Source organism: Cololabis saira, chromosome 7 (assembly GCF_033807715.1).
Source record: "Cololabis saira isolate AMF1-May2022 chromosome 7, fColSai1.1, whole genome shotgun sequence".
Lineage (NCBI taxonomy): Eukaryota > Metazoa > Chordata > Actinopteri > Beloniformes > Belonidae > Cololabis > Cololabis saira.
The window spans coordinates 36,473,865-36,501,462 of record NC_084593.1 but is presented as its reverse complement, the minus strand read 5'-3'; the positions used below and the strand labels follow the sequence as shown (position 1 = coordinate 36,501,462).

At 39.6% G+C, this 27,598-nt stretch overlaps 1 protein-coding gene across 5 annotated transcripts; it reads left to right on the top strand.

Moving 5' to 3' along the window:
* The first annotated feature begins 39 nt into the window (after positions 1-39).
* stag2b (STAG2 cohesin complex component b) lies at positions 40-27,598 on the top strand. Of its 5 annotated transcripts, XM_061725783.1 has the most exons (35): positions 40-103; positions 179-259; positions 2,838-2,954; positions 3,042-3,123; positions 3,335-3,478; positions 4,357-4,453; positions 4,628-4,704; positions 4,870-5,074; positions 6,752-6,903; positions 7,957-8,030; positions 11,222-11,345; positions 11,981-12,079; positions 12,247-12,326; positions 12,492-12,599; positions 12,833-12,944; positions 13,042-13,159; positions 13,258-13,361; positions 13,954-14,046; positions 14,136-14,225; positions 14,338-14,541; positions 14,711-14,781; positions 14,902-14,989; positions 15,086-15,166; positions 15,259-15,351; positions 15,688-15,862; positions 15,962-16,101; positions 16,296-16,397; positions 16,499-16,647; positions 18,315-18,443; positions 18,682-18,908; positions 19,615-19,858; positions 21,058-21,165; positions 21,244-21,373; positions 23,913-23,990; positions 25,631-27,598. In XM_061725783.1, the coding sequence occupies exons 3-35, from the start codon at positions 2,911-2,913 to the stop codon at positions 25,652-25,654; spliced, it is 3,846 nt and encodes a 1,281-aa protein (XP_061581767.1). In that variant the 5' UTR covers positions 40-103; positions 179-259; positions 2,838-2,910; the 3' UTR covers positions 25,655-27,598. The 5 variants fall into 5 exon arrangements, with proteins under 5 accessions (XP_061581767.1, XP_061581768.1, XP_061581770.1 ...); XM_061725784.1 differs by lacking the exon at positions 179-259 and having other exon boundaries at positions 50-115; XM_061725786.1 differs by having other exon boundaries at positions 69-259; positions 21,247-21,373.

Here is a 27,598-nt window from a genome sequence, read left to right as displayed (position 1 = left end):
TGGTAGCTGTGCTCCGGGATCTGCTCCTCCCTCCACCGCTAGGTGGTAGCTGTGCTCCAGGATCTCCTCCTCCCAGGTCGTCGAAACAACAAACCCAACTACGGTGCGAGCGAGGGTGAGAGAACGTCCGAAACCGCTTCTGACCGCGACTTTTAAACTCTTTCTCACACAATTGCAGCGGGATCGAGGCGCACCTTCCCAAAAGCAGCGGTAAAAGTTTTACCAATCGCAACCCGGGACTTACATTTCGGGCAACAAGGTAAGTTAGCTGTAAAATGGCGGAGCTATGTGGAAGTTAGTTGGTGTGTTCGCTAGCCGGGCTAGCCGCGCAGCCGCGGCGCTGCTGCCGGAGCTCAGCCCGCTCACCGCTCAGCGCTCACCGCGGCGGCAGCGGCGTCTCCGGGCTCGGTCTCACCTGGGAGCCGGGGAACGCTGACACACCTGGGACGGAACCGCGCGGCTTTTTGCGCCCATTTTCGCGGCGTTTTCGGGGCATTTTTTACCAAGCGTAACTTGCACTTTATGTATTTGTAAACAAAGTATTTGTCGCTTATGCAATCCGCGCTGGAACTCCCGAGGCAAGATGGAGGACGCGAGGACGGGATGTGTGTGTGTGTGTTTTTTTTTTTTTTTTTTTTTTTTCTGAGGTAACATTAGCAGTAGCTGCTAGCACGGCTCGGTTTAGGAGTTATTCTCCTCTTTCAGTCGGAAACATGTCTTGATTATGGTTGTTTGATTTGGAAATCGGCAGCCAGCGCGCACGACGATTACACCGACATAAAGGTTGAAGCCTGATTTATGGTTCTGCGTTAAATCGACGGCGTAGACTACGCCGTAGGCTCGGCGTCGTTTTAACGCAGAGCCTACGCAGAGCCTTCTCTACCCAGAGAAAGATGTATCTGTTTTAGGAGTAAAACTGTGGAACTCATTAGATAACGACCTTAAACTAGCAAATTCAATAAAAGCATACAAAATATTATTCAAAGCAAAGGTAATGGACACATATATAGAAACACAATAAGCAAACAAAGAAGAATGCACACATGCATGAGATAAAATGACAACTTAAATTGGTTTTGTCAGTTTTCTTAGCATATTTTCACTTTCTGTTTTAAGAGCTATCATTATTATTATTATCATTATTATTTTTTTATTTTATTTGATTGGCTTTGTCTCGAACACAACAAACCCCAATCAAATTAAAAGCATCAAAATATTAAAAAAAGCTAAACAATTTTAACAGTCTCATTCAGAAGTAAAACACACAGCAAAACAATGTGTTCGAGAGGGAACAGGAGGAAGCAGAACGCTTAAAAAAATTATTGCTATAATGGTTATTATTATTATTATCATCATCATGTTCATTTGTTCTTTTTATATATTCTATTCAGTTAAAGGCGCTCCGCCGTAGCCTCTGCGTCGCTGTAACGCAGAACCATAAATCAGCCCGAGTCCCACTGTTGTTGCTCGTCCTTAGCTCGTAGCTGCTTGTGTTGTTATGGTCTGGATACGAGGCGGCCACAGCAAGCAGGTTGTCCTTTATTTCCCTCGAAATCCAACCACAATGGGTCGTACAGATTGTTATTATTATTATTTTGTCTACTGGCGGGGTTTTGTTTGCGTGCTCCCGTCATATTTCCGTGTGCTGACGTCGAGGAGAGAGAGAAACACCGACATCCTCGGTGTCAATTTTGACAGGAGCCGCGGCTCGGCGCGGCCGCGCCGGCGTGGCTGCGGGGAGTTTCGCCGGCACTTTGTGCCGCCGTTTAGGCAGCGGGGTCCGCAACGGATCGGCTCCTCGGTGTCCATTACGGCCGAGGCGATGGTGTATTTCTTCGCATTAGCTACTTTTAGGAGACACACTGTCCGATTTGGCGCCACTTTTTCAGTCTACACTCAGAATCCTGCCGTCTTGATGTGTAAAAAAAACCAGCCCAGGAAATACCTCGCTGTAAAAACACAACAGTCCCAAGAGCTATGCTCTATTTTATTGGATTGATGTACTAAATGCTAACTAAAGGACATTTTAGATTCATTTTTTTATTTATAAAGGGTACATGTGGTTAGATGTGCTGTTTCAGCAGATGTGGAACATCGTGTGCATGGACTTTGTGATTTGGTGTTTTTGACTTAAGTTTGCAGCAGATAGTCCTAGTTTCATGTGTGCTATTCACATGTCAGAGCTGGCCATGCTAGTCCTGCTGGTACCAGAACCCAGAGGCACCACAGACCCTAAAGCGGTATTTCATGGGTGGAGTTTGTTTTCCGTCTCAAGATCTAACAGTTGTTTAGTGCTTTTCCTGCTGCTGAAGAGGCATTTGATCATTTTTCTTTGTATTTTCTTTTTCTTCTTAAAATGTGGTAGATGACTAATCCTGATTATAAAAGTTACTTCTGCATTCCGCTTTGATGTAACATTGATTTACAAGAAGCAAAATGTATAATACTTTTCATGTGGCTTGCAGTAAATTGTTGATATTGATACTCCCCTTCCATTGGTGTAGATGTATGTGGGGCGGATTAAGCAGTACCATATTTGGCCATTGAGGATGATACTTCAATCTTACTTTCATGACGTTGTCTGTAAACCAAGGAAAGCAGAGACAGAGGAAGCCAATGGGAAGACAGCTAGTGTGACAGTAGCATTTGTGTCCGCCCTCTGTTACCATGTGAAACTTTTTTCTTTTTTTTTTCCTGAACAAGCATCAAAGAAAGATTTTTTCACTACAGAGGCTGTGATTGTTATTTAAAATACATTACTGTTTTATTTTATTTGGTGCTTCTCTATTGAGGTATGTATGGGCAGCTCTCACAATTATTCTTTTTCCATATTCTAGGTCACATGTTATCACCCCGTCTGAGGATCTCAAGTCAGTTGTAAGTTGAAGTTATCCAGAAGATGTTACAGAAATGATAGCAGCACCAGAAATACCATCAGAGTTCGCTTTCACTCAGTAAGTCCCTGTTTTCCTTGTCTCCCTCTCTCTCGCAAATGGCAAGGTTGATGTGAATGTTAATTTTATTATGTTTATGTCTAACAGCGATACAGATACAAGATTCTCCTCAGACACAGATTTCTCTGAGGATCCTGATGGAAGGAATGCAAATCCAACTAAGGGAAAGGTATGACAATCACAAATGGTCCTTTCACCTTCATTGAAAGTCATGATTAAACAATACCTACTTATTCTTGTATCAAATAGTTTTGAAACACATAAGTTATCTTGCTGTATGTGCTTCAGTTCAGTTTCCACTTATTTTGAGGTGTTTTTTGTGACTATTTTTTTAATTTTGATGAATGTATTTATTTAAATTTTTCATATATTTTTCCCAGGGGGGAAAGAAGGGGAAAAAAGCAGCAGGGGAGAAAGGCAAAGGAGGGAAGGCGGCAGGCCGGATAAATGGCCACCACCAAGAAAATGGCATGGAAAACATGATGCTGTTTGAGGTTGTGAAGATGGGCAGGAGTGCAATGCAGGTATGAATGGCAAAGTCTAAAAGTCAAACACGTTTAAAATGCTCTTTAATACCACATCAACCCAATTATAAGACAATTTATATATATATATATATATATATATATATATATATATATATATATATATATGATACTTGAACACCAAAACAGTTACAACCACAGCAACTTGTGAGACAATCAAGGCTTTAAACATAACAGTTCGAGGACGTTTTTAGGGGGACATAAAGTCTGTGAGGTCATGAAAGGAACAGCTCAAAATAGCATTTGTGAAGAAACGAATGAGAAGTAGTAATCCGCAAGTGCTGCAGCGTGGTCAAACAACTGTCAAGCTGCAAAAATGTCACCCGGTGTAATGCGTCTGCTCTAAAGTTGTGAGCAGTAAAAGAAAGTCCACTTCTTTCAGACTGAGCAGAGGGTGCGTCAATATGTGACTGAAAACAGAAATGAAGTGCTGGTCATTACTCAGTCTTGAGCCTTGGAAATGGACAGAAAGGTGAACACACCGGCCACCAAATTTAGAGCCCTACCTCAGCTTGGGGAGACAGATGTGGTGTAAACTTTACACCTTTACACTGTAAAAGACCTTGTTTCTGGACTGTTACTCCCAACTCCAGACTTTGGAGAGAAGTTGCTGACTTTTCATCATTACGTCATTAACTTCGGAATAAAACAATAATGCCTGGATTTGAAAAAAAGTTATTTCTAAGATGAGATTTGATGCTGATAAAATATTATTTAATAATTCATTAGTAGAAAAATATTTCTAGGGAGAAAATGTGTGGTTTATTTTATATTCTGGTCAACACGGTAAAATGAATAACTGAGTGAATAAGCTGTGAATGATTCCTCTTAAATGAACCTGTGCTATTCTTCTGTAGTCTGTGGTTGATGACTGGATTGAGTCTTACAAACACGACAGAGACGCTGCGCTGCTAGATCTTATCAATTTCTTCATCCAGTGCTCAGGATGCAAAGGTAAGTTGGTGTCTTTTTCTAAGTCGTCTGCTGGAACTGTGTTTTTGTTTATCCTAATTAGTTTGACAACAATTTTTATATGTCCCACCTGGCTACTAAAATGTTTTATTTGATTGAATTCTTGTTCTTGCTACTTGGTGACTATTTTTTTTTCTTGTTTAATTCCTCTTTTAGGTGTGGTCAGTGGAGAAATGTTTCGCAACATGCAGAACTCTGAGATCATTAGGCGAATGACAGAGGAATTTGATGAGGTAATTTATTTCTTTAATCATTACCATATTCAGCATACATCTAAAGAGTCTAAATCTGATGTATAATACTTTCCAAGAACAATTCAGCCTTTGAAATTTGCTGGCAATACTTTGTAGCATATTGTGGTATATATTAATGACCCTGCACTTGGTTTCCTTTTTTAGGACAGCGGCGACTACCCTCTAACCATAGCTGGGCCCCAGTGGAAGAAATTTAAATCAAGCTTTTGTGAATTCATTTCGGTGCTAGTGCGCCAGTGTCAGTACAGTATCATCTATGATGAATACATGATGGACACAGTCATCTCCCTTCTTACTGGACTATCAGATTCCCAGGTCCGAGCCTTCAGACACACATCAACACTGGCAGGTAAGATCATTTGGTCTTCTCAAGTACATTTTGGTGTTGTTTTGTAGTGTAACATGGTCTAAACTCCGGGATGGGCATTATTATAGTGTGGATATTGGTTGCACCTTTGTTTCATAGGTGCTTTCACTTATTCTGCCAAATGAAAGTTGTCTGCGTTTTGCTTTGTCTCTAAAGGCAGCTATACACTGATTTTATCCATTGTGTCTGTTCATGGGAAACCACATTGTGTGAGGGGCATCTGATGAGCTTGGCTGTGGCATGTTCACGTTTGGAAAAAATGCAGACCACAATGACAATACCTGCTGAGTTGTAGTAGGCTGTAACTACAGCAAGCATCAACAACACCAGGGTGCAAAAATTCACCTTTACTATGCAGAGATGAGCCAAAAAGTTCCTTTGATTAATAACAATGTCCTTTCATCAGCGACAAAAGGGGGCAGATGACAACTTTGGGAAAAGTGGTCTACTTGTGTGTCCGATTTTTGTTTGGCTTTTTGCACGAAAGCATCATCGTTTAAGTCATTCTAGGGCTGAGTGATACGGTCTAAAGTTGAAGTATTATTATTGTTAATACTTTAAAATAATGTATTTAAATGGCAGGCTGCCAGTGTTTGTTTATCTTTTAAGGGTGTTGCTGTCTTGTTGAGCTCGCCATGCGTGCCACACACTTCTCCCACTCATTTAAGGTGCTAGGATAAATTAGCAGTGCTGCTACCTTTAGTTGTCACATACTGTAGATAAAGTTTTTAAGTTGACAGCAGTAAGCACGACAGACACTTCACCCATTCAGGTAGGGCTCCATTTAAGATGCTGAGAGATAACTTAGCAGGGCGACTATCTTTAGTTACCACAGACCACGGACACCTGTAGACAAACGTTACAGTAGACGGGGATTTGCACAATGTTGTTGCAAACGAGAAACATTCCCAACCGACTGAAGAATCCGCCTGTTTTATGTGAAATGTATTTACTTGCAACGGCACATGCAAATATATTTGGGATTTTCTGGATCTAAGGAGAACTGGGACCAAGGCATTAAAGAACTACACACATTCATGGAAGTGGTGACAGTGCCATACCATAATAATGTTATTAAATATAATATGATTTAAGCAAAAATCTAATTTCATTTTTCAAGATGGCCTTAAAATATGAATTAAAATTGATGAGTATAATAGATTTATTACTCAGCCTTAGGTGGCCTTCCTTGTTGGTTGTGTAGAGGACATAGATGACTGCATTTCCTACATTTCCAAAACTCTGCTATGATTGGTTACAAGACGGTTACAGCTTTAAGTTTGAACTTGACTCCTACTTGATGTCATTTAACTTGCTGCATTTTTTAAATTTTACAAACCTCAGTTGAACAGCTAGGGGGTGTGGACCCTAAACATTACATTTTGATCTCTGTTAAGAATACAGTCAAATATAATAGGTGGACAAAAATCTACCAAAGACAAATTATGCTCCAAATTTTTTTCCACCATTTAAGATTATGGTTTAAAATGATTTATTTTATTTGTGTGTGTGTTCTCGATTTTGTCGGTTTACTTTTAAGCTAGTTGCACATCGCCTCTGTAGAGAGAGCGTGTTTTACAACATTATTTTATCATTACCAGAAAGGTTCATCTGGAACCGTTTATTGTTCTTGATGTTGTTTTTTGTTTTATTTAACAGCCATGAAGCTGATGACAGCCCTGGTGAATGTAGCTCTAAACTTGAGTATTAACATGGATAACACACAGCGCCAGTATGAGGCAGAGAGAAATAAGATCGTTGCTAAAAGAGCAAATGACAGGCTGGAGCTGCTCCTGCAAAAGCGTAAGGAGGTAAGATGTCCCACAGTTTTCTTTTTAAGTTTGTTTTGATATGCATTGGGGCTAAACACATGCTTGGCTTTTGAACAATATGTATTTACATGTGTAGGGGATTAAAATTTGGACTAAAACCTAAAAGAATCAGGTACTGTGCTGTAGTGCCTTTTTCAATGACTGAACAAGACAACACTTGCATCATGAAAATGAACGAAAGCGTCGCAAAATGTTTGAATGCATTATGGGCTTAATGACTTAAATATTGGCTTTCCTTTAGGCCAGACACTTAAAATGCTTATCAGTGTTCATAAAGTTACAGTGGATTTAATTAAAGTCTTTTGTAAATGTTGGAGTAAATGAGTAAAGAGCCTTGTGTGGTCAATAATATCTTCGTATATTTCTCTGCTAAGAGCTATATGGTGTAAATGCAGTCCAGTCCTTTTGCTTGATGCATCTTATTCTTTAACTTTATTGATGTAGGCTTTAAAAACAACTTACAACAGAAGGCACAACACCAGGAAGGGTCTGAAAGAGACCCACCTTGGTAGATAAGTCAGTTTGAGAGACCAACATTTAACTTGCTAAACTGGACAAAGGGTTGGTCTGTGTTTTGAAGTTGTTGATTTGGTAAATAGTGCAAAGAAAAGTGATTTGATGTACTGTATATGAAAACTTTACTTGAAAGCCAGACTGGATGTAGTTCCATTTCATTTCCTACGCTGTGACTCATGAGATCAGAATTGCCAAAGTTTAAAATATTTCCCCAAACACAGCCACTATAAAGTCTCAGACCCTCCATTTTTTAGTTACAAAACTGCACTGCAACATGTCTGTAGGTGATGTATAGTGTTGTTGTTGGGATGGCGTTGTCACTTGGTTGTATACAGCAGGTACAACTGGGCATCCATCTGTTATTTCAGTGTGCAGCCACACCACAGCATGGTGGCATAGTTGGCTGACACCGGTTTAATTATGTTAACAGTACCCCCAGTCGCTTTTTACTGGTTTGTCAGTTTGGATGTGTGTTTAATCCACTGTTTCCATGTTTTGTTCTTTGCTTCATTGCAGCTTCAAGAAAACCAAGATGAGATTGAAAACATGATGAATGCAATTTTCAAAGGAGTATTTGTCCACCGATACCGGTATGACTTCACATTACAAATATCTAATGAGGAAACATCCAAGTTGCTAATTTTGCTAATATATTAGGGCTGGGCGATATATGGAAAGAAATTAGTGTCCTGGTATATTTTGGCTCAGTCAGGATATATCTTTTTTTAACCCAGTATTTTACTCTAACTCTTAACGAGTGATGCAAGTAAGTTACTAAAGCGTTTAAAAAAAAAGAAAGAAAAGGCACAACAGAAATCCACAGTTGTGCAATATTAATGCAATGAAAAAAATATTTGAAATGTTAAGAAAATAAATATGAATAATAATTTAAGAGAAATAAAACAATAAGAATGTCTCTAAAACCCTTCCTACAACATGGATGATTATATTCACAGGAGGTCTTTTGTGCAGATGTTATTAAGCTTTAAGCCTGATTTATACTTCTGCAGCTTTGCACGTAGGCTATGCAATGCGTCTATGCCATCGTTGGCGTTTATGGTTCGTTATTGTCAACCATCAAACATCCAGGTTGAGGCTCATGCGGAGATAAGAGTCATTGCAGTTCCTCTGCTGACCGATCGGGACTTGTTCCAAAAACGAGTTAATCCCCGTTGACCTCCTTGTTAAAACGTCCAACTTTAGAACACAAACATAGTCACAGCTTGGTTCAAAAATCCTTTTGGACTTAATCGTTTCATTTCACACCCATGAAAACTCTGAGGGGGAGCACATTTCTGTTTCTTTGGGGGCATTAAATATATTAAATATATATTAAAGCATTAAATATATTTGCAATATGACAGTTGGCTCAGCCAATGGCTGTTATCACTTCATCAGTAATCGTCATGCTACCGCGCTTGGTGACGCAACCACCCATTTATATTAACCCAACGTTGGCTAAACGTGACTCATTTTTTATTTTAATCAACATGTTCTGCAGATATATTTGCAGAGTGCGGCTGAAGGAGCTGAGCACAAAGCTCATTTTTATTGGCACACAGTGGGTGTATTCCTGTCTGCTTCTTGAGCAACACGCACGGAGGAAACAAGCTTCAAAAACCGCTCTTCTGAAATCAGTGGGTCACGTGACCTGATGCACCTCCGGTGTTTATACAATCTATGTAATTGCACCACCAACCGCTAGGGGGCAGTGGAGGTTCTTTTTCTGCAATACTGTGACTCCCTATCATGGATGTATTATATAACTGGATACCGGATCGAAAATGGCCGCCCATTCATTTCAATGGAGTTTGCTCACCCAGCGCATCCGCCGAAAAAATTTCTGACTTCCTGGTTTACTTCCTGGTACACGGGCCCATAGAGCATGCGCAGTTGAGTCACCTCCCATGATGCTCTGGGGCCTCCCATCATGCCCCGGGGCAATGTGAACGAGCGCTGCGCGCTCTGGACAAGCGCTGCGCGCTCATGAGTCCTTCAGACCGGTAATGATAGATGTACACAATGAAATTAGGGATTTATAGGGCAAATCAACCGATGCTGTTCTCAAAGTCATGGTTATAGACTATACATGGTTCATTTGTGTGTTTTTTTTAATTAAAGATAAAACGAGTCATTTTTATTTAAGATGAGACACCCCAGGTTAATAGGCTAAAATAGGGTAAAAATGTAAATAGCAGGTATCACCATGAAACTTCCCAAGTTTATTACTTACATTAAGACAAATATTTTTTGTATTACAAGTTTTGTCAAGTATTATGTTTAAATATGTCAAATATTATGTTTAAATGTGGTTAATTTACTGCGTTACACAGAGGCTACGCCGTAGGCTCCGCGGCTCCGCGCACCCTACGGCGTAGGAGCCGCGGAGCCGCGGACTGCCCACTGCCCACTGCCCTGCGGGCACTGCCCGGCTTCGCAGTGCCCGCGGAGCTGCGGAGGTGCAGCTTCCCCGGGAGCACTGTCATAAAATAAGCTGAGGATTAAGGGTTAAGATGATGTTAAACACATGACATCTAAAACTCCACGGCACCGTCGCAACAACTACGACACATCTCTCTCCCTGCACGTTTGCTCAAACCTGATGGAGGTCAGTTTTATTGTGAGGTGGGGATCTCACGCCACAAGCTCATTTTGTTAATATTGACCCTCATTTAGTCCCGTGCAGGGCGCTGCCTCCAAATGAAAGAGCAACAGAAGAATACATATTTGAAGTGCGTTAGGTGTGTGTGTGCAGGAGGATCTCAGTGGAAACACCCACACCTGCGCCTCCGCGGAGCCGCAGATGATCTACACAGGATCATTAGAATGCTTATGAATGTGGTCGAAAACGCAGATCTTCGGTTATGTGTGGATGCAAATGTTTTTATAAACGGAGGGGGGGAAATATTCGTTTTTAAAAATACCCGGCTACGTGTGGACAGGGTCTTAGACTTGTGTTATTCCTGCCTGATATCTTATTTTCACAAACCATACACCGTTGGCTACAACGGAAATGTTTAAGTACAAGAATGACAAACCATTATTATTCTTGCTATTAAACATTTCTGTTTGGTGCAAATTGGCAATGCAATGTGTTTCTGAGTGATTATTCCGCCGAACGGCTTAGTTTCAGCCATCCTCGTTCCCGAGACACACACGACCGCGCTTTGCGAGTCCACGGCACAGCCGTGACGTCACGCCCAGAAAGAGACTTTTCTTTGACTTTTCTGGCCGTTATAAAACATTTTTGACGGATATAAAGTCCATGACTTAAAAATATAGAATACAAAGATTAGTAATTGCCGGTGATTACAGCTGGAGGTTTCCTGTGAACAGTTTTAGAGGCTTCTCTTTTACTATTGCGGTCTATGGGAAAAAAGCTTTCTGGGCCCCATGGGATTTTTTGTTGCAGTACCGCGGCTGGCCACTGGAAAAAAATCGGCGTGCCTGCTGAGCGCGAGACTGGGGGCCTGCTCCCTATGCCTAGTTTCCTTCTGTTTACTTCCTGTTATATTTACTCGAGTTGGAGCTGATAAATGTTGAGCTTCAGTCGCGTTTACTGACATTGCACCAAGTATTTCTCTACCCGACTTCAAACCAATACACAAGTGGCGACTAACAAAGAATAAAGATGCAATCAAAATGCAAACTTTTTATGAACGTTATTATATAATCCTACACAACAGGCAAAAATACAATATACCGCCCAGCCCTAACATACATCTTGTTTTTTTTTTTTTTTTTTGTATTTTGCTAAAGAAATGACATTTTGTTCCGACAGTGATTCAATAGCAGAAATAAGGGCGATCTGTATAGAGGAGATCGGTGTGTGGATGAAACTCTACAGCGATGCCTTCCTCAACGACAGCTATCTGAAGTATGTGGGATGGACAATGCATGATAAGGTACAGTATACAGGTGTCCTTTTTTCTTCTTTTAATTAAGATTTGGTTAAAAGCCCCACTCTGTACATTTAATTGGTCTGAATTGACATTTTCCTCACCTTTTTTTTTTATTTTTTTTGTTAAGGTTGAAAATATACTCTGACAATGTACAAACAGTTTATTTAAACAGATCTTTTGAAACATCAGTTGTAACCTAACTACATATTTTTTTTGATACTTCATTAAATTAAGATCTCTTTCAAATTTAACTGGATAAAAGTCCTTCTCCTTGTAAGATTCAGATGTTTTACTTCCTACATGCCACAGTAGAACTCGGTGAAATAAAGTGGTTCAAAATGAATTAATCCAATGGTGCAATTGTACAAAAATATGCCACAAATGCTGAATTCACTGCAACCTGTTAAATAGGCCTATTTTATTAAAGAGATTACATAAGTGGTTAAAATCTTTTCTCTTGGCATATACTTGATAAGGGAAAGACTGTACCTCCCCCGATTTCATCTTTACATTTTTGATTTGAGAAATCTGCAATAATCAAACTATTCCTTTTTAGTTGAACAGGTTAAAAATCTACATGTATACTGATCACTGACAATTCCTAATGGACACATTACTGTGCTTTTCTTTCCCTGTAGCAAGGTGAGGTGCGTCTGAAGTGTCTGACAGCTCTGCAGGGCCTCTACTACAACAGGGATCTGAACGCCAGACTGGAGCTCTTCACCAGCCGCTTTAAGGTCAGCACCACCTGCTGGACAACGTCAGCATTATGACAACAACTTGATTTCTCCTCATCCTTCTCTTCACTCAATAGAGGGATAATGTTTACATAGAAATGAAAAATTGTATTTAATGAACACTTGTTGACTTACTTATTTTTCCATATCTCTTTTTTTCTTCCTAGGATCGCATAGTTTCCATGACTCTTGACAAAGAGTATGATGTTGCAGTACAAGCAATCAAACTGCTCACTTTAGTCTTAAAGTAAGTAGTTGTCCCCTGAAATATCTGACTACATGTCAGAACTTAGTGCCAGCGTCCACTTTCATGTCTTAATATTGAGATAAAAATATGTATTTTTGTCATTTCATTGCAAGTCCATCACTGCTAGCTCCTTCCTGACTTTATTTTTTCTGTTTGACTCTACAGCAGTACAGATGAGGTGTTGACCCCCGAAGACTGTGAGAGTGTCTATCACTTGGTGTACTCGGCACACAGGCCTGTCGCTATTGCAGCTGGAGAGTTCCTCTATAAGAAGTATGTTGGATAATATTAATTACACTTAGTAAATTTCACTTTGGTGAGACAATCAAAAGTCATTGAGTTTCTGTAGACTGTATCCATTAGGATTTTACAAGTGAATAGATCCTCTTCCTAGTTAATTGGCCATTTGCTGCTTGGGAGTATTACATAGCAGGGTTCCCCCCTCCCCCTTTTGTTTTGTTTTTGTAAAATATGTGACGTATGCTTAATCATGAGCCTTTTTACAGACTGTTCAGCCAGCGGGAACCAGAGGAGGAAGGTGTCCCCAAAAGAAGAGGCAGACAAAGCCCTAATGCCAACCTCATTAAAACCACTGTCTTTTTCTTCCTTGAGAGTGAGGTACTTGGTCATATTGTGTTTCATATTCACACATCGCCATAAATTTAGGCAAAATCAATGATTTCTCTTTGATTTGTGTGCCAACCTTATCTGTTAGCTCCATGAGCACGCAGCATACCTCGTGGATTCCCTCTGGGAATGTGGTCCAGAGCTACTGAAAGACTGGGAGTGTATGATCAGCTTACTGCTAGATGACCCGCTGCCAGGAGAGGAAGGTATGGCACTGCTTTTTTTGTTTTGCAGCCCCTCCTCACTTATATGCCGTGCATAGGGAAAGAGTGATTGATGCTGATCTTTCTTTTTGTGTGTGAAGCTCTTACAGACAGACAAGAGACGGCTTTGATTGAAATCATGTTGTGCACTGTACGCCAGGCTGCCGAATGCCATCCGCCCGTGGGACGAGGAACAGGCAAAAGGGTAAGAGCGGTTGGTGCATATTGAATAGCCAACTAAAGGTGGTTTTCTTTGTTTTCTTCCTCCAACCACCTGACTATACTGGAATTGCTGTGTTGACTGGGATCAAATCCAACCCTGAATCATGTCTTGGGTTCCAGCTGAACCCAACGACGGACACAGGAGATACAGTTGCACTTCATGCTATGTGGCTTTCAGAGACTGTTTAGCCAAGTATTGTAATGGACTAATAGTTGATCCTCTTTCAACTTTAAAATTTTAAGCACATGTTGGTTTGTGAGCTGCAATGTTTAATGCTTTTATTGACGAGGCTTTGTATCAACCGAGATGGTTTTTTTAAAATTAATTTCTTCACTAAAAACCCAAAGCATAGATCGTTTTGCCCTGAATGGAAACTAAATTCTGTTGGCAAGGAAAGTTTATCTGTACAGCACATTTCATGTACAAGACAATTAATTTTAGATAAAAAGGTTTTAAACTGCACTTGGTCTATCTTGACCCTTACATTTTATTAAAGAGTAGACTTTTTGCATGGATGAATGCTGAACAGTTTTTAAGATGGTCCTCTAACTTGCTTGCAATGCATGATGACTAGGTAATGACAGCGAAAGAGAAAAAGACCATGCTGGATGACAGAACCAGAATGACTGAGCTTTTTGCTGTGGCTTTGCCCCCTCTACTGGCCAAGGTACGTAGCAACTACCTATTGGGTTTACTAAAAATGTTTCTTGTGATCTTATGGCGTCATAAAACATGTTGTCAAATGTTTTCCCACAGTATGCTGTTGATTCAGAGAAGGTGACAAACTTGTTACAGTTGCCTCAGTACTTTGACCTGGAGATTTATACCACAGGGCGACTGGAGAAGGTAAGACAACATCAGATCAAGCCAATTTTCTTATTGATAGTTATTAAATGTAATACTTTCTTACTCATCCTTTTGTCAACGCGTGTTGACCTTTTTTCTTTTTCTGCCCTAGCACCTCGAATCACTGCTGCGCCAGATCAAAGAAATTGTCGAGAAGCACACAGACACTGAAGTTTTGGAGTCCTGCTCTAAAACTTACCATGCCCTCTGTAATGAGGAGTTCACAATCTTTAACAGGGTAGACATAGCCCGCTCCCAGCTCCTGGATGAGCTCGTGGACAAGTTCAGCAGACTACTGGAGGATTTTCTTCAAGAGGTAGGAGTCACAGCGTGCACACTTAACTGGGAATCATGCATGTGTTACCTGCTGTGAGAACAGCTAACTGTTGTTGAAAACAATGATGTAACTTTAACAAACTTGATCATCATCTACAAACTCCAGGAATCATATTGATAAAATCCTTGTTACTGTATTTTCTCTTCAGGGTGAAGATGCTGATGAAGATGACGCTTATCAAGTTTTGTCAACTCTAAAGAGGATTACAGCATTTCACAAGTATAAACTTGTTCTCTTACACATAAGGCAGAACGTTCTTGAACCTTTACATTTAGAGTCATTTACCTGTGACTTGTGCACAACGGCCCAAACCTGACTATGTCATCCACTCTGTTGCAGTGCACATGACCTATCAGGATGGGACCTCTTCACCAGCAACTTCAAGCTGCTCAACACGGGCATAGAGAATGGAGACATGCCTGAGCAGGTTAATGACGCATCATTTTGGATTCAAACCCAGAAATATGTGTGAATTCTGATAAACGTTAAACCATGTTTTTTTTCCCTCCCTTGTTCCTTGCAGATAGTCATTCATTCACTGCAGTGTACCCACTATGTGATTCTGTGGCAGCTGGCCAAGTTATCTGAGGGCAGTTCCAGAAAGGTGAAGTCCGTCAGCTGCTCAAACTGAATTTGATAGATGAGACAATATTGGAAATAGTTATTAAAACTTTTTTTTTTTACCGTGTGCATCAGGATGATATGGTGACCCTGAGGAAGCAGATGAGGGCATTCTGTATGATGTGTCAGCGCTACCTCACGGACGTCAACACAGCTGTCAAAGAACAGGTAAAACTCAATGGGGGACACCAAATATCCATTTACAGCAGTAGTCCAGGTTAAAGGGGAAAAAAAGAAAAGGATGTTAAGTATAGTGTGAAATATCTTTAACTGTATAAAGGGAACTCTTGTATTTCTGAACACTCGCCTTGATAGCTATTTAGTCCAGCTGCGGTGGATGTTTTTGTTGTAAAAGCTGGGAAGGAAGTATTGTTGCATGTACAAATGACTTAAAATCTGTACCGAAACATGGTGTAAAATCTAATTAGTAAAGAGCTCTTTGTGTCATGTTTGGGGAAACAATTTGAACATTTTGTTCTTTCTATTTTCCCCTTTCTCCCTCAGGCATTCACCATCCTGTGTGATCTCCTGCTCATCTTCAGCCACCAGATGGTGTCTGGAGGGAGGGAACACCTGGAGCCCTTGGTCTATTCCCCTGAGGACTCTTTACAGTCTGAACTGCTCTCCTTCATCCTGAATCATGTCTTCATTGACCAGGATGATGACTCAAATAGCACAGGTACTAATGCAAATATCAGTTCTGCTTGCCAAGGTTAACTAATAAATGGGCAGCTTTTCAAATACTTTTTTTTTTTTTTTTCTTCCTTCCCAATTTCAGATGGGCAGCAAGATGATGAGGCAGTAAAGATCGAAGCTCTGCACAAGAGGAGAAACCTCCTGGCTGCCTACTGTAAACTCATCATCTACTGCGTGGTGGAAATGAAGACTGGTGCCGATATCTTCAAACAATACATGAGGGTAATTTTCACATTTTACTATTGAACAGTGCCGTTTAAGATTAATTTGCAGAAAAAGAAACATGATTTTTCTCTAACACACATTTTACAGCAATGTTTTGTCCAAACTTAAAATATTAAAATGTGTGTACAGCCATGCATTAAAAAGAAAAACTGCCTCTCCAACTTATATTTTCCCTTCTCTCCTGTCTATAGTATTACAATGATTATGGTGACATCATCAAGGAGACCATGAGTAAGACTCGGCAAATAGACAAGATTCAATGTGCCAAGACGCTCATTCTCAGTCTGCAGCAGGTCAGTGGGCCAACTCGCGCCAACTGAGTATATGCATTCATTTCTCCTGTGGTTTAATAAAAAAATATTTATCTGAATCCCAATGTTTCTTTTATCCGTAGCTGTTTAATGAAATGCTGTCTGAGCTGGGTCATGGGTTTGATCGCTCCTCCTCTGCCTTCTGTGGAATCAAAGAGTTGGCCCGTCGTTTTTCTCTCACCTTCGGTCTCGACCAAGTGAAAACACGAGATGCCATCGCTATGCTGCACAAGTAAGCCTCCATTCTGTCCTTACCATTACCGGTCTTGTATTTTTGGCTCTGTGTGTTGTGGGGGGTTGGGTGTAGAGTTTGACAAATTTCCCCTTCAACTTAGTTTCCTTCGGGCATTTTATTTTTCCTCTGGATTTTTAATTAATAAAATGTCTCAATCCAGCAAGTTCCCATCAACTGACAGTACAGTTGAGGGAAGACAGCAGTGCTATGAGAACAAACACTGCGCCGCTTCATTGTAAATGTGCGTCGGTTATGCAGTAATGAGAGTTGCACAAGGTGTTCCTTTTATTCATAAGTAGCTACATTTCTTTTATTTTTTTCCTTGTTAAAATAACAGGCAGTTCTGCTTCTTGCAAACATTCCCAATAATTCACGAATGATTAAAGAGACTGTATTATAGCAGTCTATGCCTTTTTTTTATAAGTGATCTTTTGCCATTTTTTTTTTTAATAGTTTTGGAAAAGGTAGTGTTTAAAGCCACCCATTCATATATTTTAACACACCATAACTGCTTCTCTAAAACTATAGTTGACGTCTTTTCCTACTTTGTAGTCACATGCTGCTCTAGACCAGTGAGTTGCCAAGACTTGTAGTTGTAGAGGCTCTCACTTCCAGGTGATCAATAAATCAACAGCATTTGATTTGCAGTACCTGGCAACTACTTGCTCGCTTAATTCCTAATGAAACAGTTTGTATCGTTTTTCCACACTGTTCTTTGGCTTGGCTTTTGTTAAATTATGACAGTTTAATAACTCATTTATCTGAGGTTGTATTTATCCAATTTTAACACCAGCTCAGAACTTCATTTTTTCTTTTGCAAGGACTTGTCCACGCTTTTATATTCAGTAGACCGGACTACTGTAAAGCTGTTCTCACGAGTCTCCCTGAATTCCTGCGGTTGGTTCATAAATCTCTGAATGGTCTCGGGCCAAAGTACATCTCTGATCTCCTGGTCCGTTATGCACCAACCAGAACCCTCAGGTCGTCAGGGTCACGCCTACTTTCTGTACCCAGAGCTAGAACCAAACAGCTTTTATGCTTCTTACCTGTGGAAGAAACTCCCAGAATGCATCAGGGCTGCTGAAACTCATTTGCTTTAAGTCAAGGTTGAAAACCTTTTTATTTACTGCTGCATTTCAGTAATCTCCCATAATGCACTGCAACCTTTATTTCCTGAACCTCCTTTGTTTATGTCTTTTTAACTTATGTCTGTTTGTCTAATTTATGTTTTTAAACTTTTATTTCTTAATGCATTTAAAAAAAATCTTTTTATGTAGCGCACTTTGACTTGTCTTTTACATGAAATGTGCTGTACAAATAAACTAGCCTTGCCTTTTAAGATTCCTGATATGTGAAACGTTATAATCTTAAAAGGGATGTGTTTTTTTTTTTTTTGTTAGTTTAAAATCACATAACTAAAGATATTGACAAGTCCAAGATCAGGGCTGTCATCACCTTCATTCAAAAACTGAAAAGTAAAAGCACATCTGTTATCTCACTCTTAAACAAAAGTCATACAACTCTCAATGTGACAACCACTGTCTTAAAAATTGTAGTGGCTACGTTTTAACTAAACAGTTTAAATCCCTTCTTAAATGTACATTTCTTTAAACTGTTGATATTTGCTCAGAGTATGTTTGTTTTTCTTTTGTGCATTTCTCAAGGGATGGCATCGAGTTTGCATTCAAGGATCCTAGTCCCCAGGGAGAGGGAGGCCCTCCTCTCAACCTGGCTTTCTTGGATATTCTCAGTGAATTCTCCTCTAAACTTATGAGACAAGACAAAAGGACTGTGTAAGTGTTTTATTATTTTTCTTATGCTTTTGGGTAGGGGCTTCCCATGGCTCAAAGCAACAGGTGTTTGTGAAAAGTGGTGCAACTGGTGTTGGCTTTTTTCTCGATGCATGAGGGGTTTTTTCTTTCTTTTTTTTAATGTCCCAGTTGGAAGTTGCACCTGGTTTTGTGTGAACTGCATCCTTTTGTATGCTAAAATGTATTAATCATGTTTATATGACCCCCCTCTTATCACTAGCCACATGTACCTGGAGCGCTTCATGACGTTCCAGATGGCACTGCAACGAGAGGACTGCTGGCTTCCACTGATCTCCTACAGGAATTCCCTGCAGGCGGGTGGAGATGATGACACCATGTCTGTGATGAGTGGCTACTCCAGCAGAGGCTCCTCCATTCGCTCCAAGAAGACCAAGCCTCCTGCAGCGACAGCTGGTACTCCAGCAGCAAAGAGGAAGCTGCCAGAAGGTACTGAACTCATGTTGATCATATCCATTAAAGGTTTTTGATAACATTTTGTTCACTGATCTGAGAAGCTTCAAATCTGCACATTACCACGAGCATATATTAGTTCAAATCCAAACATATTGGGAATACTTTGTAAATATTTCCAGGATGTTTTCCAATACTATAATTGGACCCCAAATTAACCCGGAAGTTGGTTCCCCCAGGTATCTCGTGGGCCGAAAAATTTAAAAGTTGATTGCATTCAAAAATAAAACTGATCGCTTCAATCGGTTTTCTGCAGATATCTTCAAGTTGGTAAATGTCACTTGAAACTCAAATGTTAGAATTTTATTGATTTCTTTCCTGCTTTTTTTTTTATACAAGTTCTGTAAAAAATATTTTAACATTATCTGACCCTTTTTTCATTTATGCTAATTGATTATTTCTGCCATGCTTACTGTGTGGGCTGTCATCAACTACCTATTTATTTAGGAATTGTTTTATAGAATTTTTTTTTCCCCCAAATCAGTGAAGAGTAAGTTGTAGAACAACAAAATAGATGTAGTATTTTTATTTTATTATTTATTAAAATTATACATTCTTCAAACCAAAGACTACCTCATGGAGAAAATATCCAAGTGAGATGAAATGTACAAACGCCTGAGAATGTGGATTCTCTTATTTATTTGTTTTTCCTTTTGATAATTACTTTATCCTTCACTTACAGAGGAGAGCAGCAGTGGCGAAGTGTGGCAGCAAAGTATTCAAACCCCAGTCATGATGCCTTCCCCTCACCTGACTTCCACTGCCATGCGAGACCCTAAGAGAAGTCGTGACGACGCCTTCATGGGGGTTTACTCGCTCCCCCATGAGCAGCCGCAGCAGCAGCAGCAGCAGCAGCAGCCGCCGCACCAACACCCACAGCATCATCAACCTACGCCCCAGCACCACCAGACACCCATGGATTACAAGTACGGATACCTCCATCTTCCTGGACTGAGCAGTCACTTCACAAATCACTCGGGCATCCTTGCTCAAGCATGAAACACTAAATCTTTAGAAATTGCACAGTACCTTGCCCATGAACATAAAAGGTTCAAACATGGTATTGTGTTTTGGATTGACTCTAGACTCAGGGTGCTTGCGCAAGTCTTGAAAGTCTTAATAAATATGGAATTTTGAAACACTGTTTTCCAGACCTAGAAAAGTCTTGAATTTTGTGTGAAAGTCTTAATAAAGTATGGGGAAAAAATGTATGGTAGAATTTTACAGTATGCTCAGAGGCATTGTGAAATGAGAAATAGAAAGGTAGGCTATACAACTTATAGTTTATATATAAACTATAAAAATAGTTTTCATCAGTCAAAACATAATTTACTGTGAATAATGCATTCGTTCATTGAATACTAGCCTATAAAAAATTCTAACAAACATTTCTAATAAACACAATTGGTACAATCTCAACCAATGAAGTAGGCAGTGGGCACACAAGTATACAAGTACGTAAAGTTAAGGTCTTGGGAAAGAAATATCAGTTTTAAAAAAGTCTGGGGAAAGTCTGGAATTTTAATTTGGAAAAAGAGCAAGCACCCTGTAGACTGTATCTGGAGTCTTAAGATTTCACAGGTTTGAAAAATCTATCTAGATATTTTATTAGGCTGTTCCAGTTAACGTTAGCTCATTTGAATGCTTTTAAACAACTTATAGTGTAGTCTAGCAGCCTCAATCACAATCTCTTGTGTAAAAGCACCTCATAGTTCTCTAATGTTACTATTCATCACTCTTTGCTGAGTTTTATTTTGATACACGACTTCCAAATCAATACTGAAGCAACCTCGTACCAAAAGCATTTCCTGATACACTTCAGCCCAGAGAATAGGATCTAACTAAAATAAGCCAAAACACATGAGGGCGGAGTTCCATTTACTTCTAATTTTGAGGGCAAATGATTGTAAAATGTTTGTACTTAGCAGCCTGCCAAGTGTGGACCGCACTGGGACAGTGACTGACTAGCTTATTTATTCACCCTTACTTTTGATAGGAATCAGGCCAGTGGGAAATGTAGTTTGATCTGTCATCTTTAATGGTGTCTGGAGTTAATGTGTCCAGTTAAAACATCAGTCACGAAAGAAAAACATGGTTAATTAATGTGATCTTGTGTTATATATAGTTCGCAGGTGACGTGGATGCTGGCACAGAGACAGCAGGAGGAGGCACGCCAACAACAAGAAAGAGCCATGAACTATGCCAAGCTCAGGACCAATCTGCAGCATGCTATGTAAGACACAAGCCTGCACAGACACATTCAGGAGGAAAACCCGATCACAGTTAAATAGTTGTGCAACATTCTCCTCAGCAGTCGTCGCGGCACTGGGCTCATGGAGGAGGACGAGGAGCCGATTGTGGAGGATGTGATGATGTCATCCGAGGGCCGCATGGACGACCTGAATGAAGGCATGGACTTTGACACCATGGACATTGATCTGGTGAGATACGCTTGAGACGCGTCGTGGTTTTTCTGCTCAGTTCAAATGAAATCGATCTTCCTTATTGCACACTGACAAGTGCCCTCATCCCTGCTGGAGCAGTGGAGTTTATCAGAAGTGACTGATGTCATAACACGCTGCAGAAACGTCTCAAACAATGATATCATTAATAAAACTGAATGGGCAGGGTTTGCTTATCAGTAAGACCTGCCCCTCAAATGAAGATGAACCGATGGCTGAGTATCAGCTGCTCAGGGACAGACGTTCATGGACTTCACCTCTATAGGAAAAACATTTTTTATTGAATTAAGAAAAATAAAAACGATGTGTCTGCAGTACTTATAATTAGTGCTGTCAAGCGATTTAAAAAAAGAGATTAATTCAGATCTGTAATTAATGAATCTAATTAATTGCTTTTTTAATCCCATTTAAAAACTGCTGAGAAAGGGACTCAACTTGAGGTGTTTTCCTTTTAAATTAAAGGGGTAGGAACTAGGAAAAAGTGTATACTTCTTCCTACTCCTTTTTCAAATTTATGTTCATATGAAGATGTTACTGTGTATTTTTTATATATGTTCGAAATAAATTCATTCATTCATTCATTCAAATTCAGCAAATCAAAAGATTGATATATAACAACAAAAAGTGGCTTCATAGTCATTTATTTTTTTAACAGACTTGAACATTTGCAGTCCTAGTCATTTACATCCACTTGGCAAGAACATTCACCAGCCTCTCGGTCGCAGACGTGCGCATGTGCGGGCTGCTCTCCTCGAGTCTAGTTTGGGCAATAGCGTTACCTTGATAAATAGCTAACATCGTTGCTGCTAACGTTAGCTGTGGCTGCACTCGCGACCGGGTGCTTTGTGTTTATGTGGCTAAACTTGAGCTGCGTCGGTGTCTTCGGAGTCCTCTCCACAAAGAACACATATAACTTTACCTTTATCAATGGTGCCGTCGGGGGTGTTTTACAAATGTAAATTCCCATTCACTGGGCCGACAGGTTTTACTTGCTCCCCCATTTTCACCTCTCTTCTCCGCTACTCCTCCCCCATGCGTGTCCAGCTACAGTGGGAGCTACCAGTGTAGCTGAACAAGCCCAAACCCACGAGACAGAAAATCAATGTCCACTTCAAGGTGTGACTGACGTTTTTTTAACCACCCTAACAATCAGGCACAAGAAGCTACATTTGCTCAATCCAGCAAAACGTCTGAATGACTGTTATGGGCTAAACTGCCAATTTAACGTCCAGATGATCATCAAGCATGTCTGCATTTGTTCTGAGGTAAATCAGAGCAACAATGCCTTCAGCGCTGACGTTGCCTTAAGATATTTAATTGCAGACGTGACAGCAACACAGCCTTTGTCTGGGATAAGAACTTAAGAAATGATGGCTTTCACAATAAAACTGTATAGTAAACTAACTCAGCCTCCTGCTGCGGTGCATGAGCACGTTGTTGTCTGCAAACGTTACGATGCGGCTTCTCCTGACACTGTGATCTGAAAACCTCGCCTTTGGTTTAACAAATCATCTTTAATATTGTGTGGTTTCCACTTACCTGTAGCCCTCCGGGCAAAGTAAAAACAAATAAAACGACAATGCATTAGAAACTAGTCCTTACTATACATATTTCATGAGGCAATAACATTTTTTATTGTTGACAATGTTGAGATCAAATTACACTGTACTGGCTTACTTTCACTTCAAGTTGCCCAAAAATGTGAACTTTTTGGACGTCTGCGTTGTGGAGATAATTCATCAACACTGACATTTCAATATTCTTTGCTGAGTTTTTTGCAACAAAAAACCACGCAGGACGGAAATAATTCATTAGCAGGAAGTCTTTGCTTATCTACCGTACTATTAAAACGGTTGCAAGTTTTGTGATGACGGTAGATTTCAGTGCACAAAGCGAGGTGACGTGTGCCACAGAACCTCGTACAGTTCATGCAAAGCCACAGATAAAAGTTTATTCAGGGTGCTTCACATTTGAACTCAATAAATCCAGATGTCTCGATCAGACAATTGTAAAACTTCTCTATTTTCTTTTAAATTCAATTAATTTAAACTCAAGTATTTAGAATTTACGCCCACGCAGCAGGACGGCCCCTTGGCTTACTGGCTGCTTCCAAATGTCCAACCATCCACCTCGGCCTCAGCGCACCACCGAGCAAATGCGCTCCGTCCTGTGACTGTCCCAAACTCTGAACAGTTACGTGGTCTATGCACGTCCTGGGAGACCGTGGCGTGTCCACGTAAACAGCTGTCATCTTCCGTCACTGCCACAACCAGAGGAATTGATGTTGTAGCGCTACAATGATCCATCCCGCGTGCAGCATAGAAATTAGGCAAACATCCAAAGGGTTGGGAGGCTTCTGCAAAATTGCATATTATGCTATTATCCACTTAAAATGAATGAACGTTTGAGTAGAAAGATGAAAGGATAGAGCGTAGGAAAACCATCAGAACAGTAGAGTAGTAAACTACGTGGATTTCTGCCACTTTGTCTAAAGTTTTGATTACATTTTTTCTTTCAGCCACCCTCTAAGAACCGCCGCGAGAGATCTGAGCTCAAGCCAGACTACTTTGACCCTGCTTCGATCATGGATGAGTCGGTAAGTAGCATTGTCCAGGAACTTTTCTTTCTTTTTTTTATATTTTCAAGGGTTACAAACACCATTATTTGCATAAACTACGTTACTAAATTTGGTGTTATAATTAAGAAGCCGTTCATAAGTGGTGGAAACTGCTCTCATCGTAGGGGCCACTTGATCGTGTGTTGTATTTGGGTACTGAATGAGTCTGTGTAAAACATTATGATAAATTAAGTTGACCGGCTGGTTGCCAAGTGCAACATTACTTGTACGTTGCAGAGCAATGATTTATGCTCGTGTCAACAAAACTTCAGACTGCACCCTCAGCTTCAAGCTCTTGTTCAAGCTTGTCCAGATCAGAAGAAACCCTGGGAATTTGCCTTCCAGTTTGTTCTTAAACTGCTCTTTTAAAATCGCAAGCCACAAAAGAGAAATGTGTGAATGTTTTCATGACCACTTCAAATAACGTTTGAGCACAAAAAAATTCCAGCGGTTCAAAAGCTGAGTTCATTCTAGTTCTGTTGAGATTTGCGAGCACCAACTAACACTTCTTATTTATTTCCTGGTAGTAGTTGGTGTTAACATGATGAAATGTTAGCATGTACATGTCAGGTCCGTTTAGACCCTGGTTGGCAGCTGATTGAAGTGAAGTAGGGACCATAAAATTGTAACTAGGAGCATTTTTCTAAACTGCGCCTGATGAATCCTAGCAGAAACCCTGACGGACGGCCGTGACGGGGTGGAAATGACCGATCATTCCAGTGCAAACTTTAGTTTGCTTCTAGCCCACTTCCTTTCAGAAGAGAGTGTTGTCGTCTTTACCTTCAACTATCAAAGCAACATTCTGACATACAAAATGCATGGAGCTTTGGAAACATTCTCCCATTTGTTGAAAGTCGATATGCCCTGTAGAAATGGAGTTGAAATACTTGTTTTATGTTCATCTTTGAGCGGGTTTTCATGTATTAAACAAAAGTAAGAAATGGCAAAATGCCAACCATTGTGATGTTTATAGTTTCAGAATTGGTCAAAGGGAATAATAGGCAAATAAATGCTTTTAATCACATTAAGCACATCGTTGCTTAAATCATGTAAATGTAATAGTCATAATACTCGCCATTGATCAAGCCCAGATGTTCACGTTTGCATCTGCAGAGAGCAGCATTTTTGAAATCTGTTAGTCTTTAGTGTAATCTTTTATTTAAATAAGCAGAACAACCTATTAAAAGATATAAAATCAAACGAGTAAGCTGACAAGAAGTTGAACCTCTCAGAACCGGAGAAAGCTTTACCCAAAATGTTTTTTTTGCACCCCCCCTCTCTCAATACCTGTCAGTCATTTTACATGAAAGTTCGTGGGCACCAAGAATCGGAGATGAAATCCAGAGCTTCAAATGGTTTTAATTGTGATATTCCAATACCATTGATCTTACTTTCAGTTTATATAATGGCCTAAATGTAACAGCCAGACATTGATGTCCATTAATGTGCTCTGCACACGTGCCGATTGATTGATTTTGCTTTTGTTTGTTGATTTAAAGGACGGCTTTATCCGCCTAAATGGATGAGCTGGTTCAGACGCCACAATCCGTGCACAGAGAAAAGAGTGTTGTTGTATGCATTTTTAAATGTCATGCTAATATTATTCTGTTTTCTCCTAGGTCCTTGGGGTGTCCATGTTTTAAGCTATCATCCAGAGGATTTTGACGCTGGGATAACAGAAGAGACGCTTTGTATTTAAAGAGAATTTTAGATGCAAAAAACAGAAGTGTTTTCTGTAAGAAAAAGCAAAAATTAAAAAAAAAATCAACAAAAAAAAGAAAATCTGACTTGTACTCCACGTGGACCAATGACAACCCACACTCAGTGTTGCTTGCTCAGAGAGGACTTTGTTTCAAAAATTTACTTTTATAATCTTGGGTAAGCTCTTCCTGTTCAGAAATAGTGTAACAGGCCACTTCCAAAACATACTAGAAAGAAGACGTGTCTGAAGAAAATCAATAAATAGCTTTGTTTTGTTTTTCCTTTCCTTTCCTTTTTTTAAGATGGGGATGAATTGGTGTGTTTAACTTAAGAAACTTTTTTTTTTCTTTTTTTTTTTTTTTTTTGTTTATGTCTAACCCTTTTTACAATTGTAGTAAGTTACCAGGTGTGAAGTAGTAATTTATAAACGGACTGTAGTAGCTTGCTTGTACCGTGTTAGCCAAGTGGATGGAGGTCTTTCTGTTTGTGCTTTGTTCCCTTCTTTTTTGCGTGTTTGCTTTTCCTCCTTCTGTCTCTTCGGTTTCTTCTCCCTGTTCGGCTTGAGTTGAGGTCCTGATAACCACTGGTGGTTAAGGTATTGAGATGTCACATAGAATCAGTCTAGATCCCTTTTTTATGCTGTGAAAATTCCTCGAGTCCACGTTACGTTCCAGTCTTCTAGACACCAGGTCCCAGAGCCAACTTCGAGATTTGGATCACTCCTTAACCATCTATTAGTAAAAATGTGTCCCCCCCCTAAAATTGAGGATAGTTTTATTCCAGTAATGCCACTGTGTGGGCTCTGGAAGATAGCAGCTCAAAGAAAAATGCTACCTTTTTTTTTTTTCCTCTAAAATCCTGCAGCATAATGTTAAAAATGGGTATCTCTGCATTTTAAATAAAAGTTATATATGAATTGGTGCTGATTTTATATGTGCTTTTGTTTGTTTTTTCTTTCCTTTTTTTTTCTTTGGTCTTCAGTCACAAAGTTTGAGAGATGTGTGAGTAAAACTAAAAAAAAAATAAAAAAAATTACAGCATGTAAAATCATGCAACAAGGAAGATTTTTAAATTTGTATTTTTATGTTTTTCTTTTCTTTTTTTCTTTTTATCTTGATAAATGTCTTGAATTTCTACCTTTTTTCCTACGTGTAAATTAGTTTGGATAAAACTAATGAACAGACTTGTGAAATTCAGCTTTAAGGTTTTTCTCAACATGAAAAGTCCTGTCACAAAATACTTCTAGATTTCAAATGTTAAAACTAAGGTAGTCATTCAGACAGTACTGAAGATGAACGTTATTCAGCAGCGCTGTGGCAGCTAGACAAAGCTTAGATTTTGACATATTTGTCACTCACAGGTTTTAATGAAATGTTTTGTCTACTGAGTTTTTTTTTTTTTTTTTTCATTTTTATTTTGTAGTCATTCCATGCTTAAGCCTTAAACATGCTTGTGGAGGTCATCTTTTCTTACAGTAATCTTCCATGTCAGAGGTGGATAATTGGCTTCTTAGAACATTAAATATAAGGGGGTCAAATGTAATGTGACAAAGTAGATAAACAGCCTATATGTGTTTTTTGCCTAATTATTTTATGTAAGTAAAAAAAGAAATTCTTTTAAGGAAAAGTACTGTTTATTGTTTACTTACCACTACATCAGTATAAATTCTTATTAGATCATGTGTGTATATATATACAAAATTTAATTTCTTTCGTTCCTTTTGGCCATTTCTCTCCTTGTTTTTCTTCTTTTTTTTTTTTGGTCTTTTCCCTGCGCTCTTCCCTACACTGAGTTATTGTCTATTATCCCATCCTCTTTCGGTCACTGTTTTCTGATTTGTACTTGTCTGGAGACAGTAACTTTTGAATAAAAATCAACACAATTCA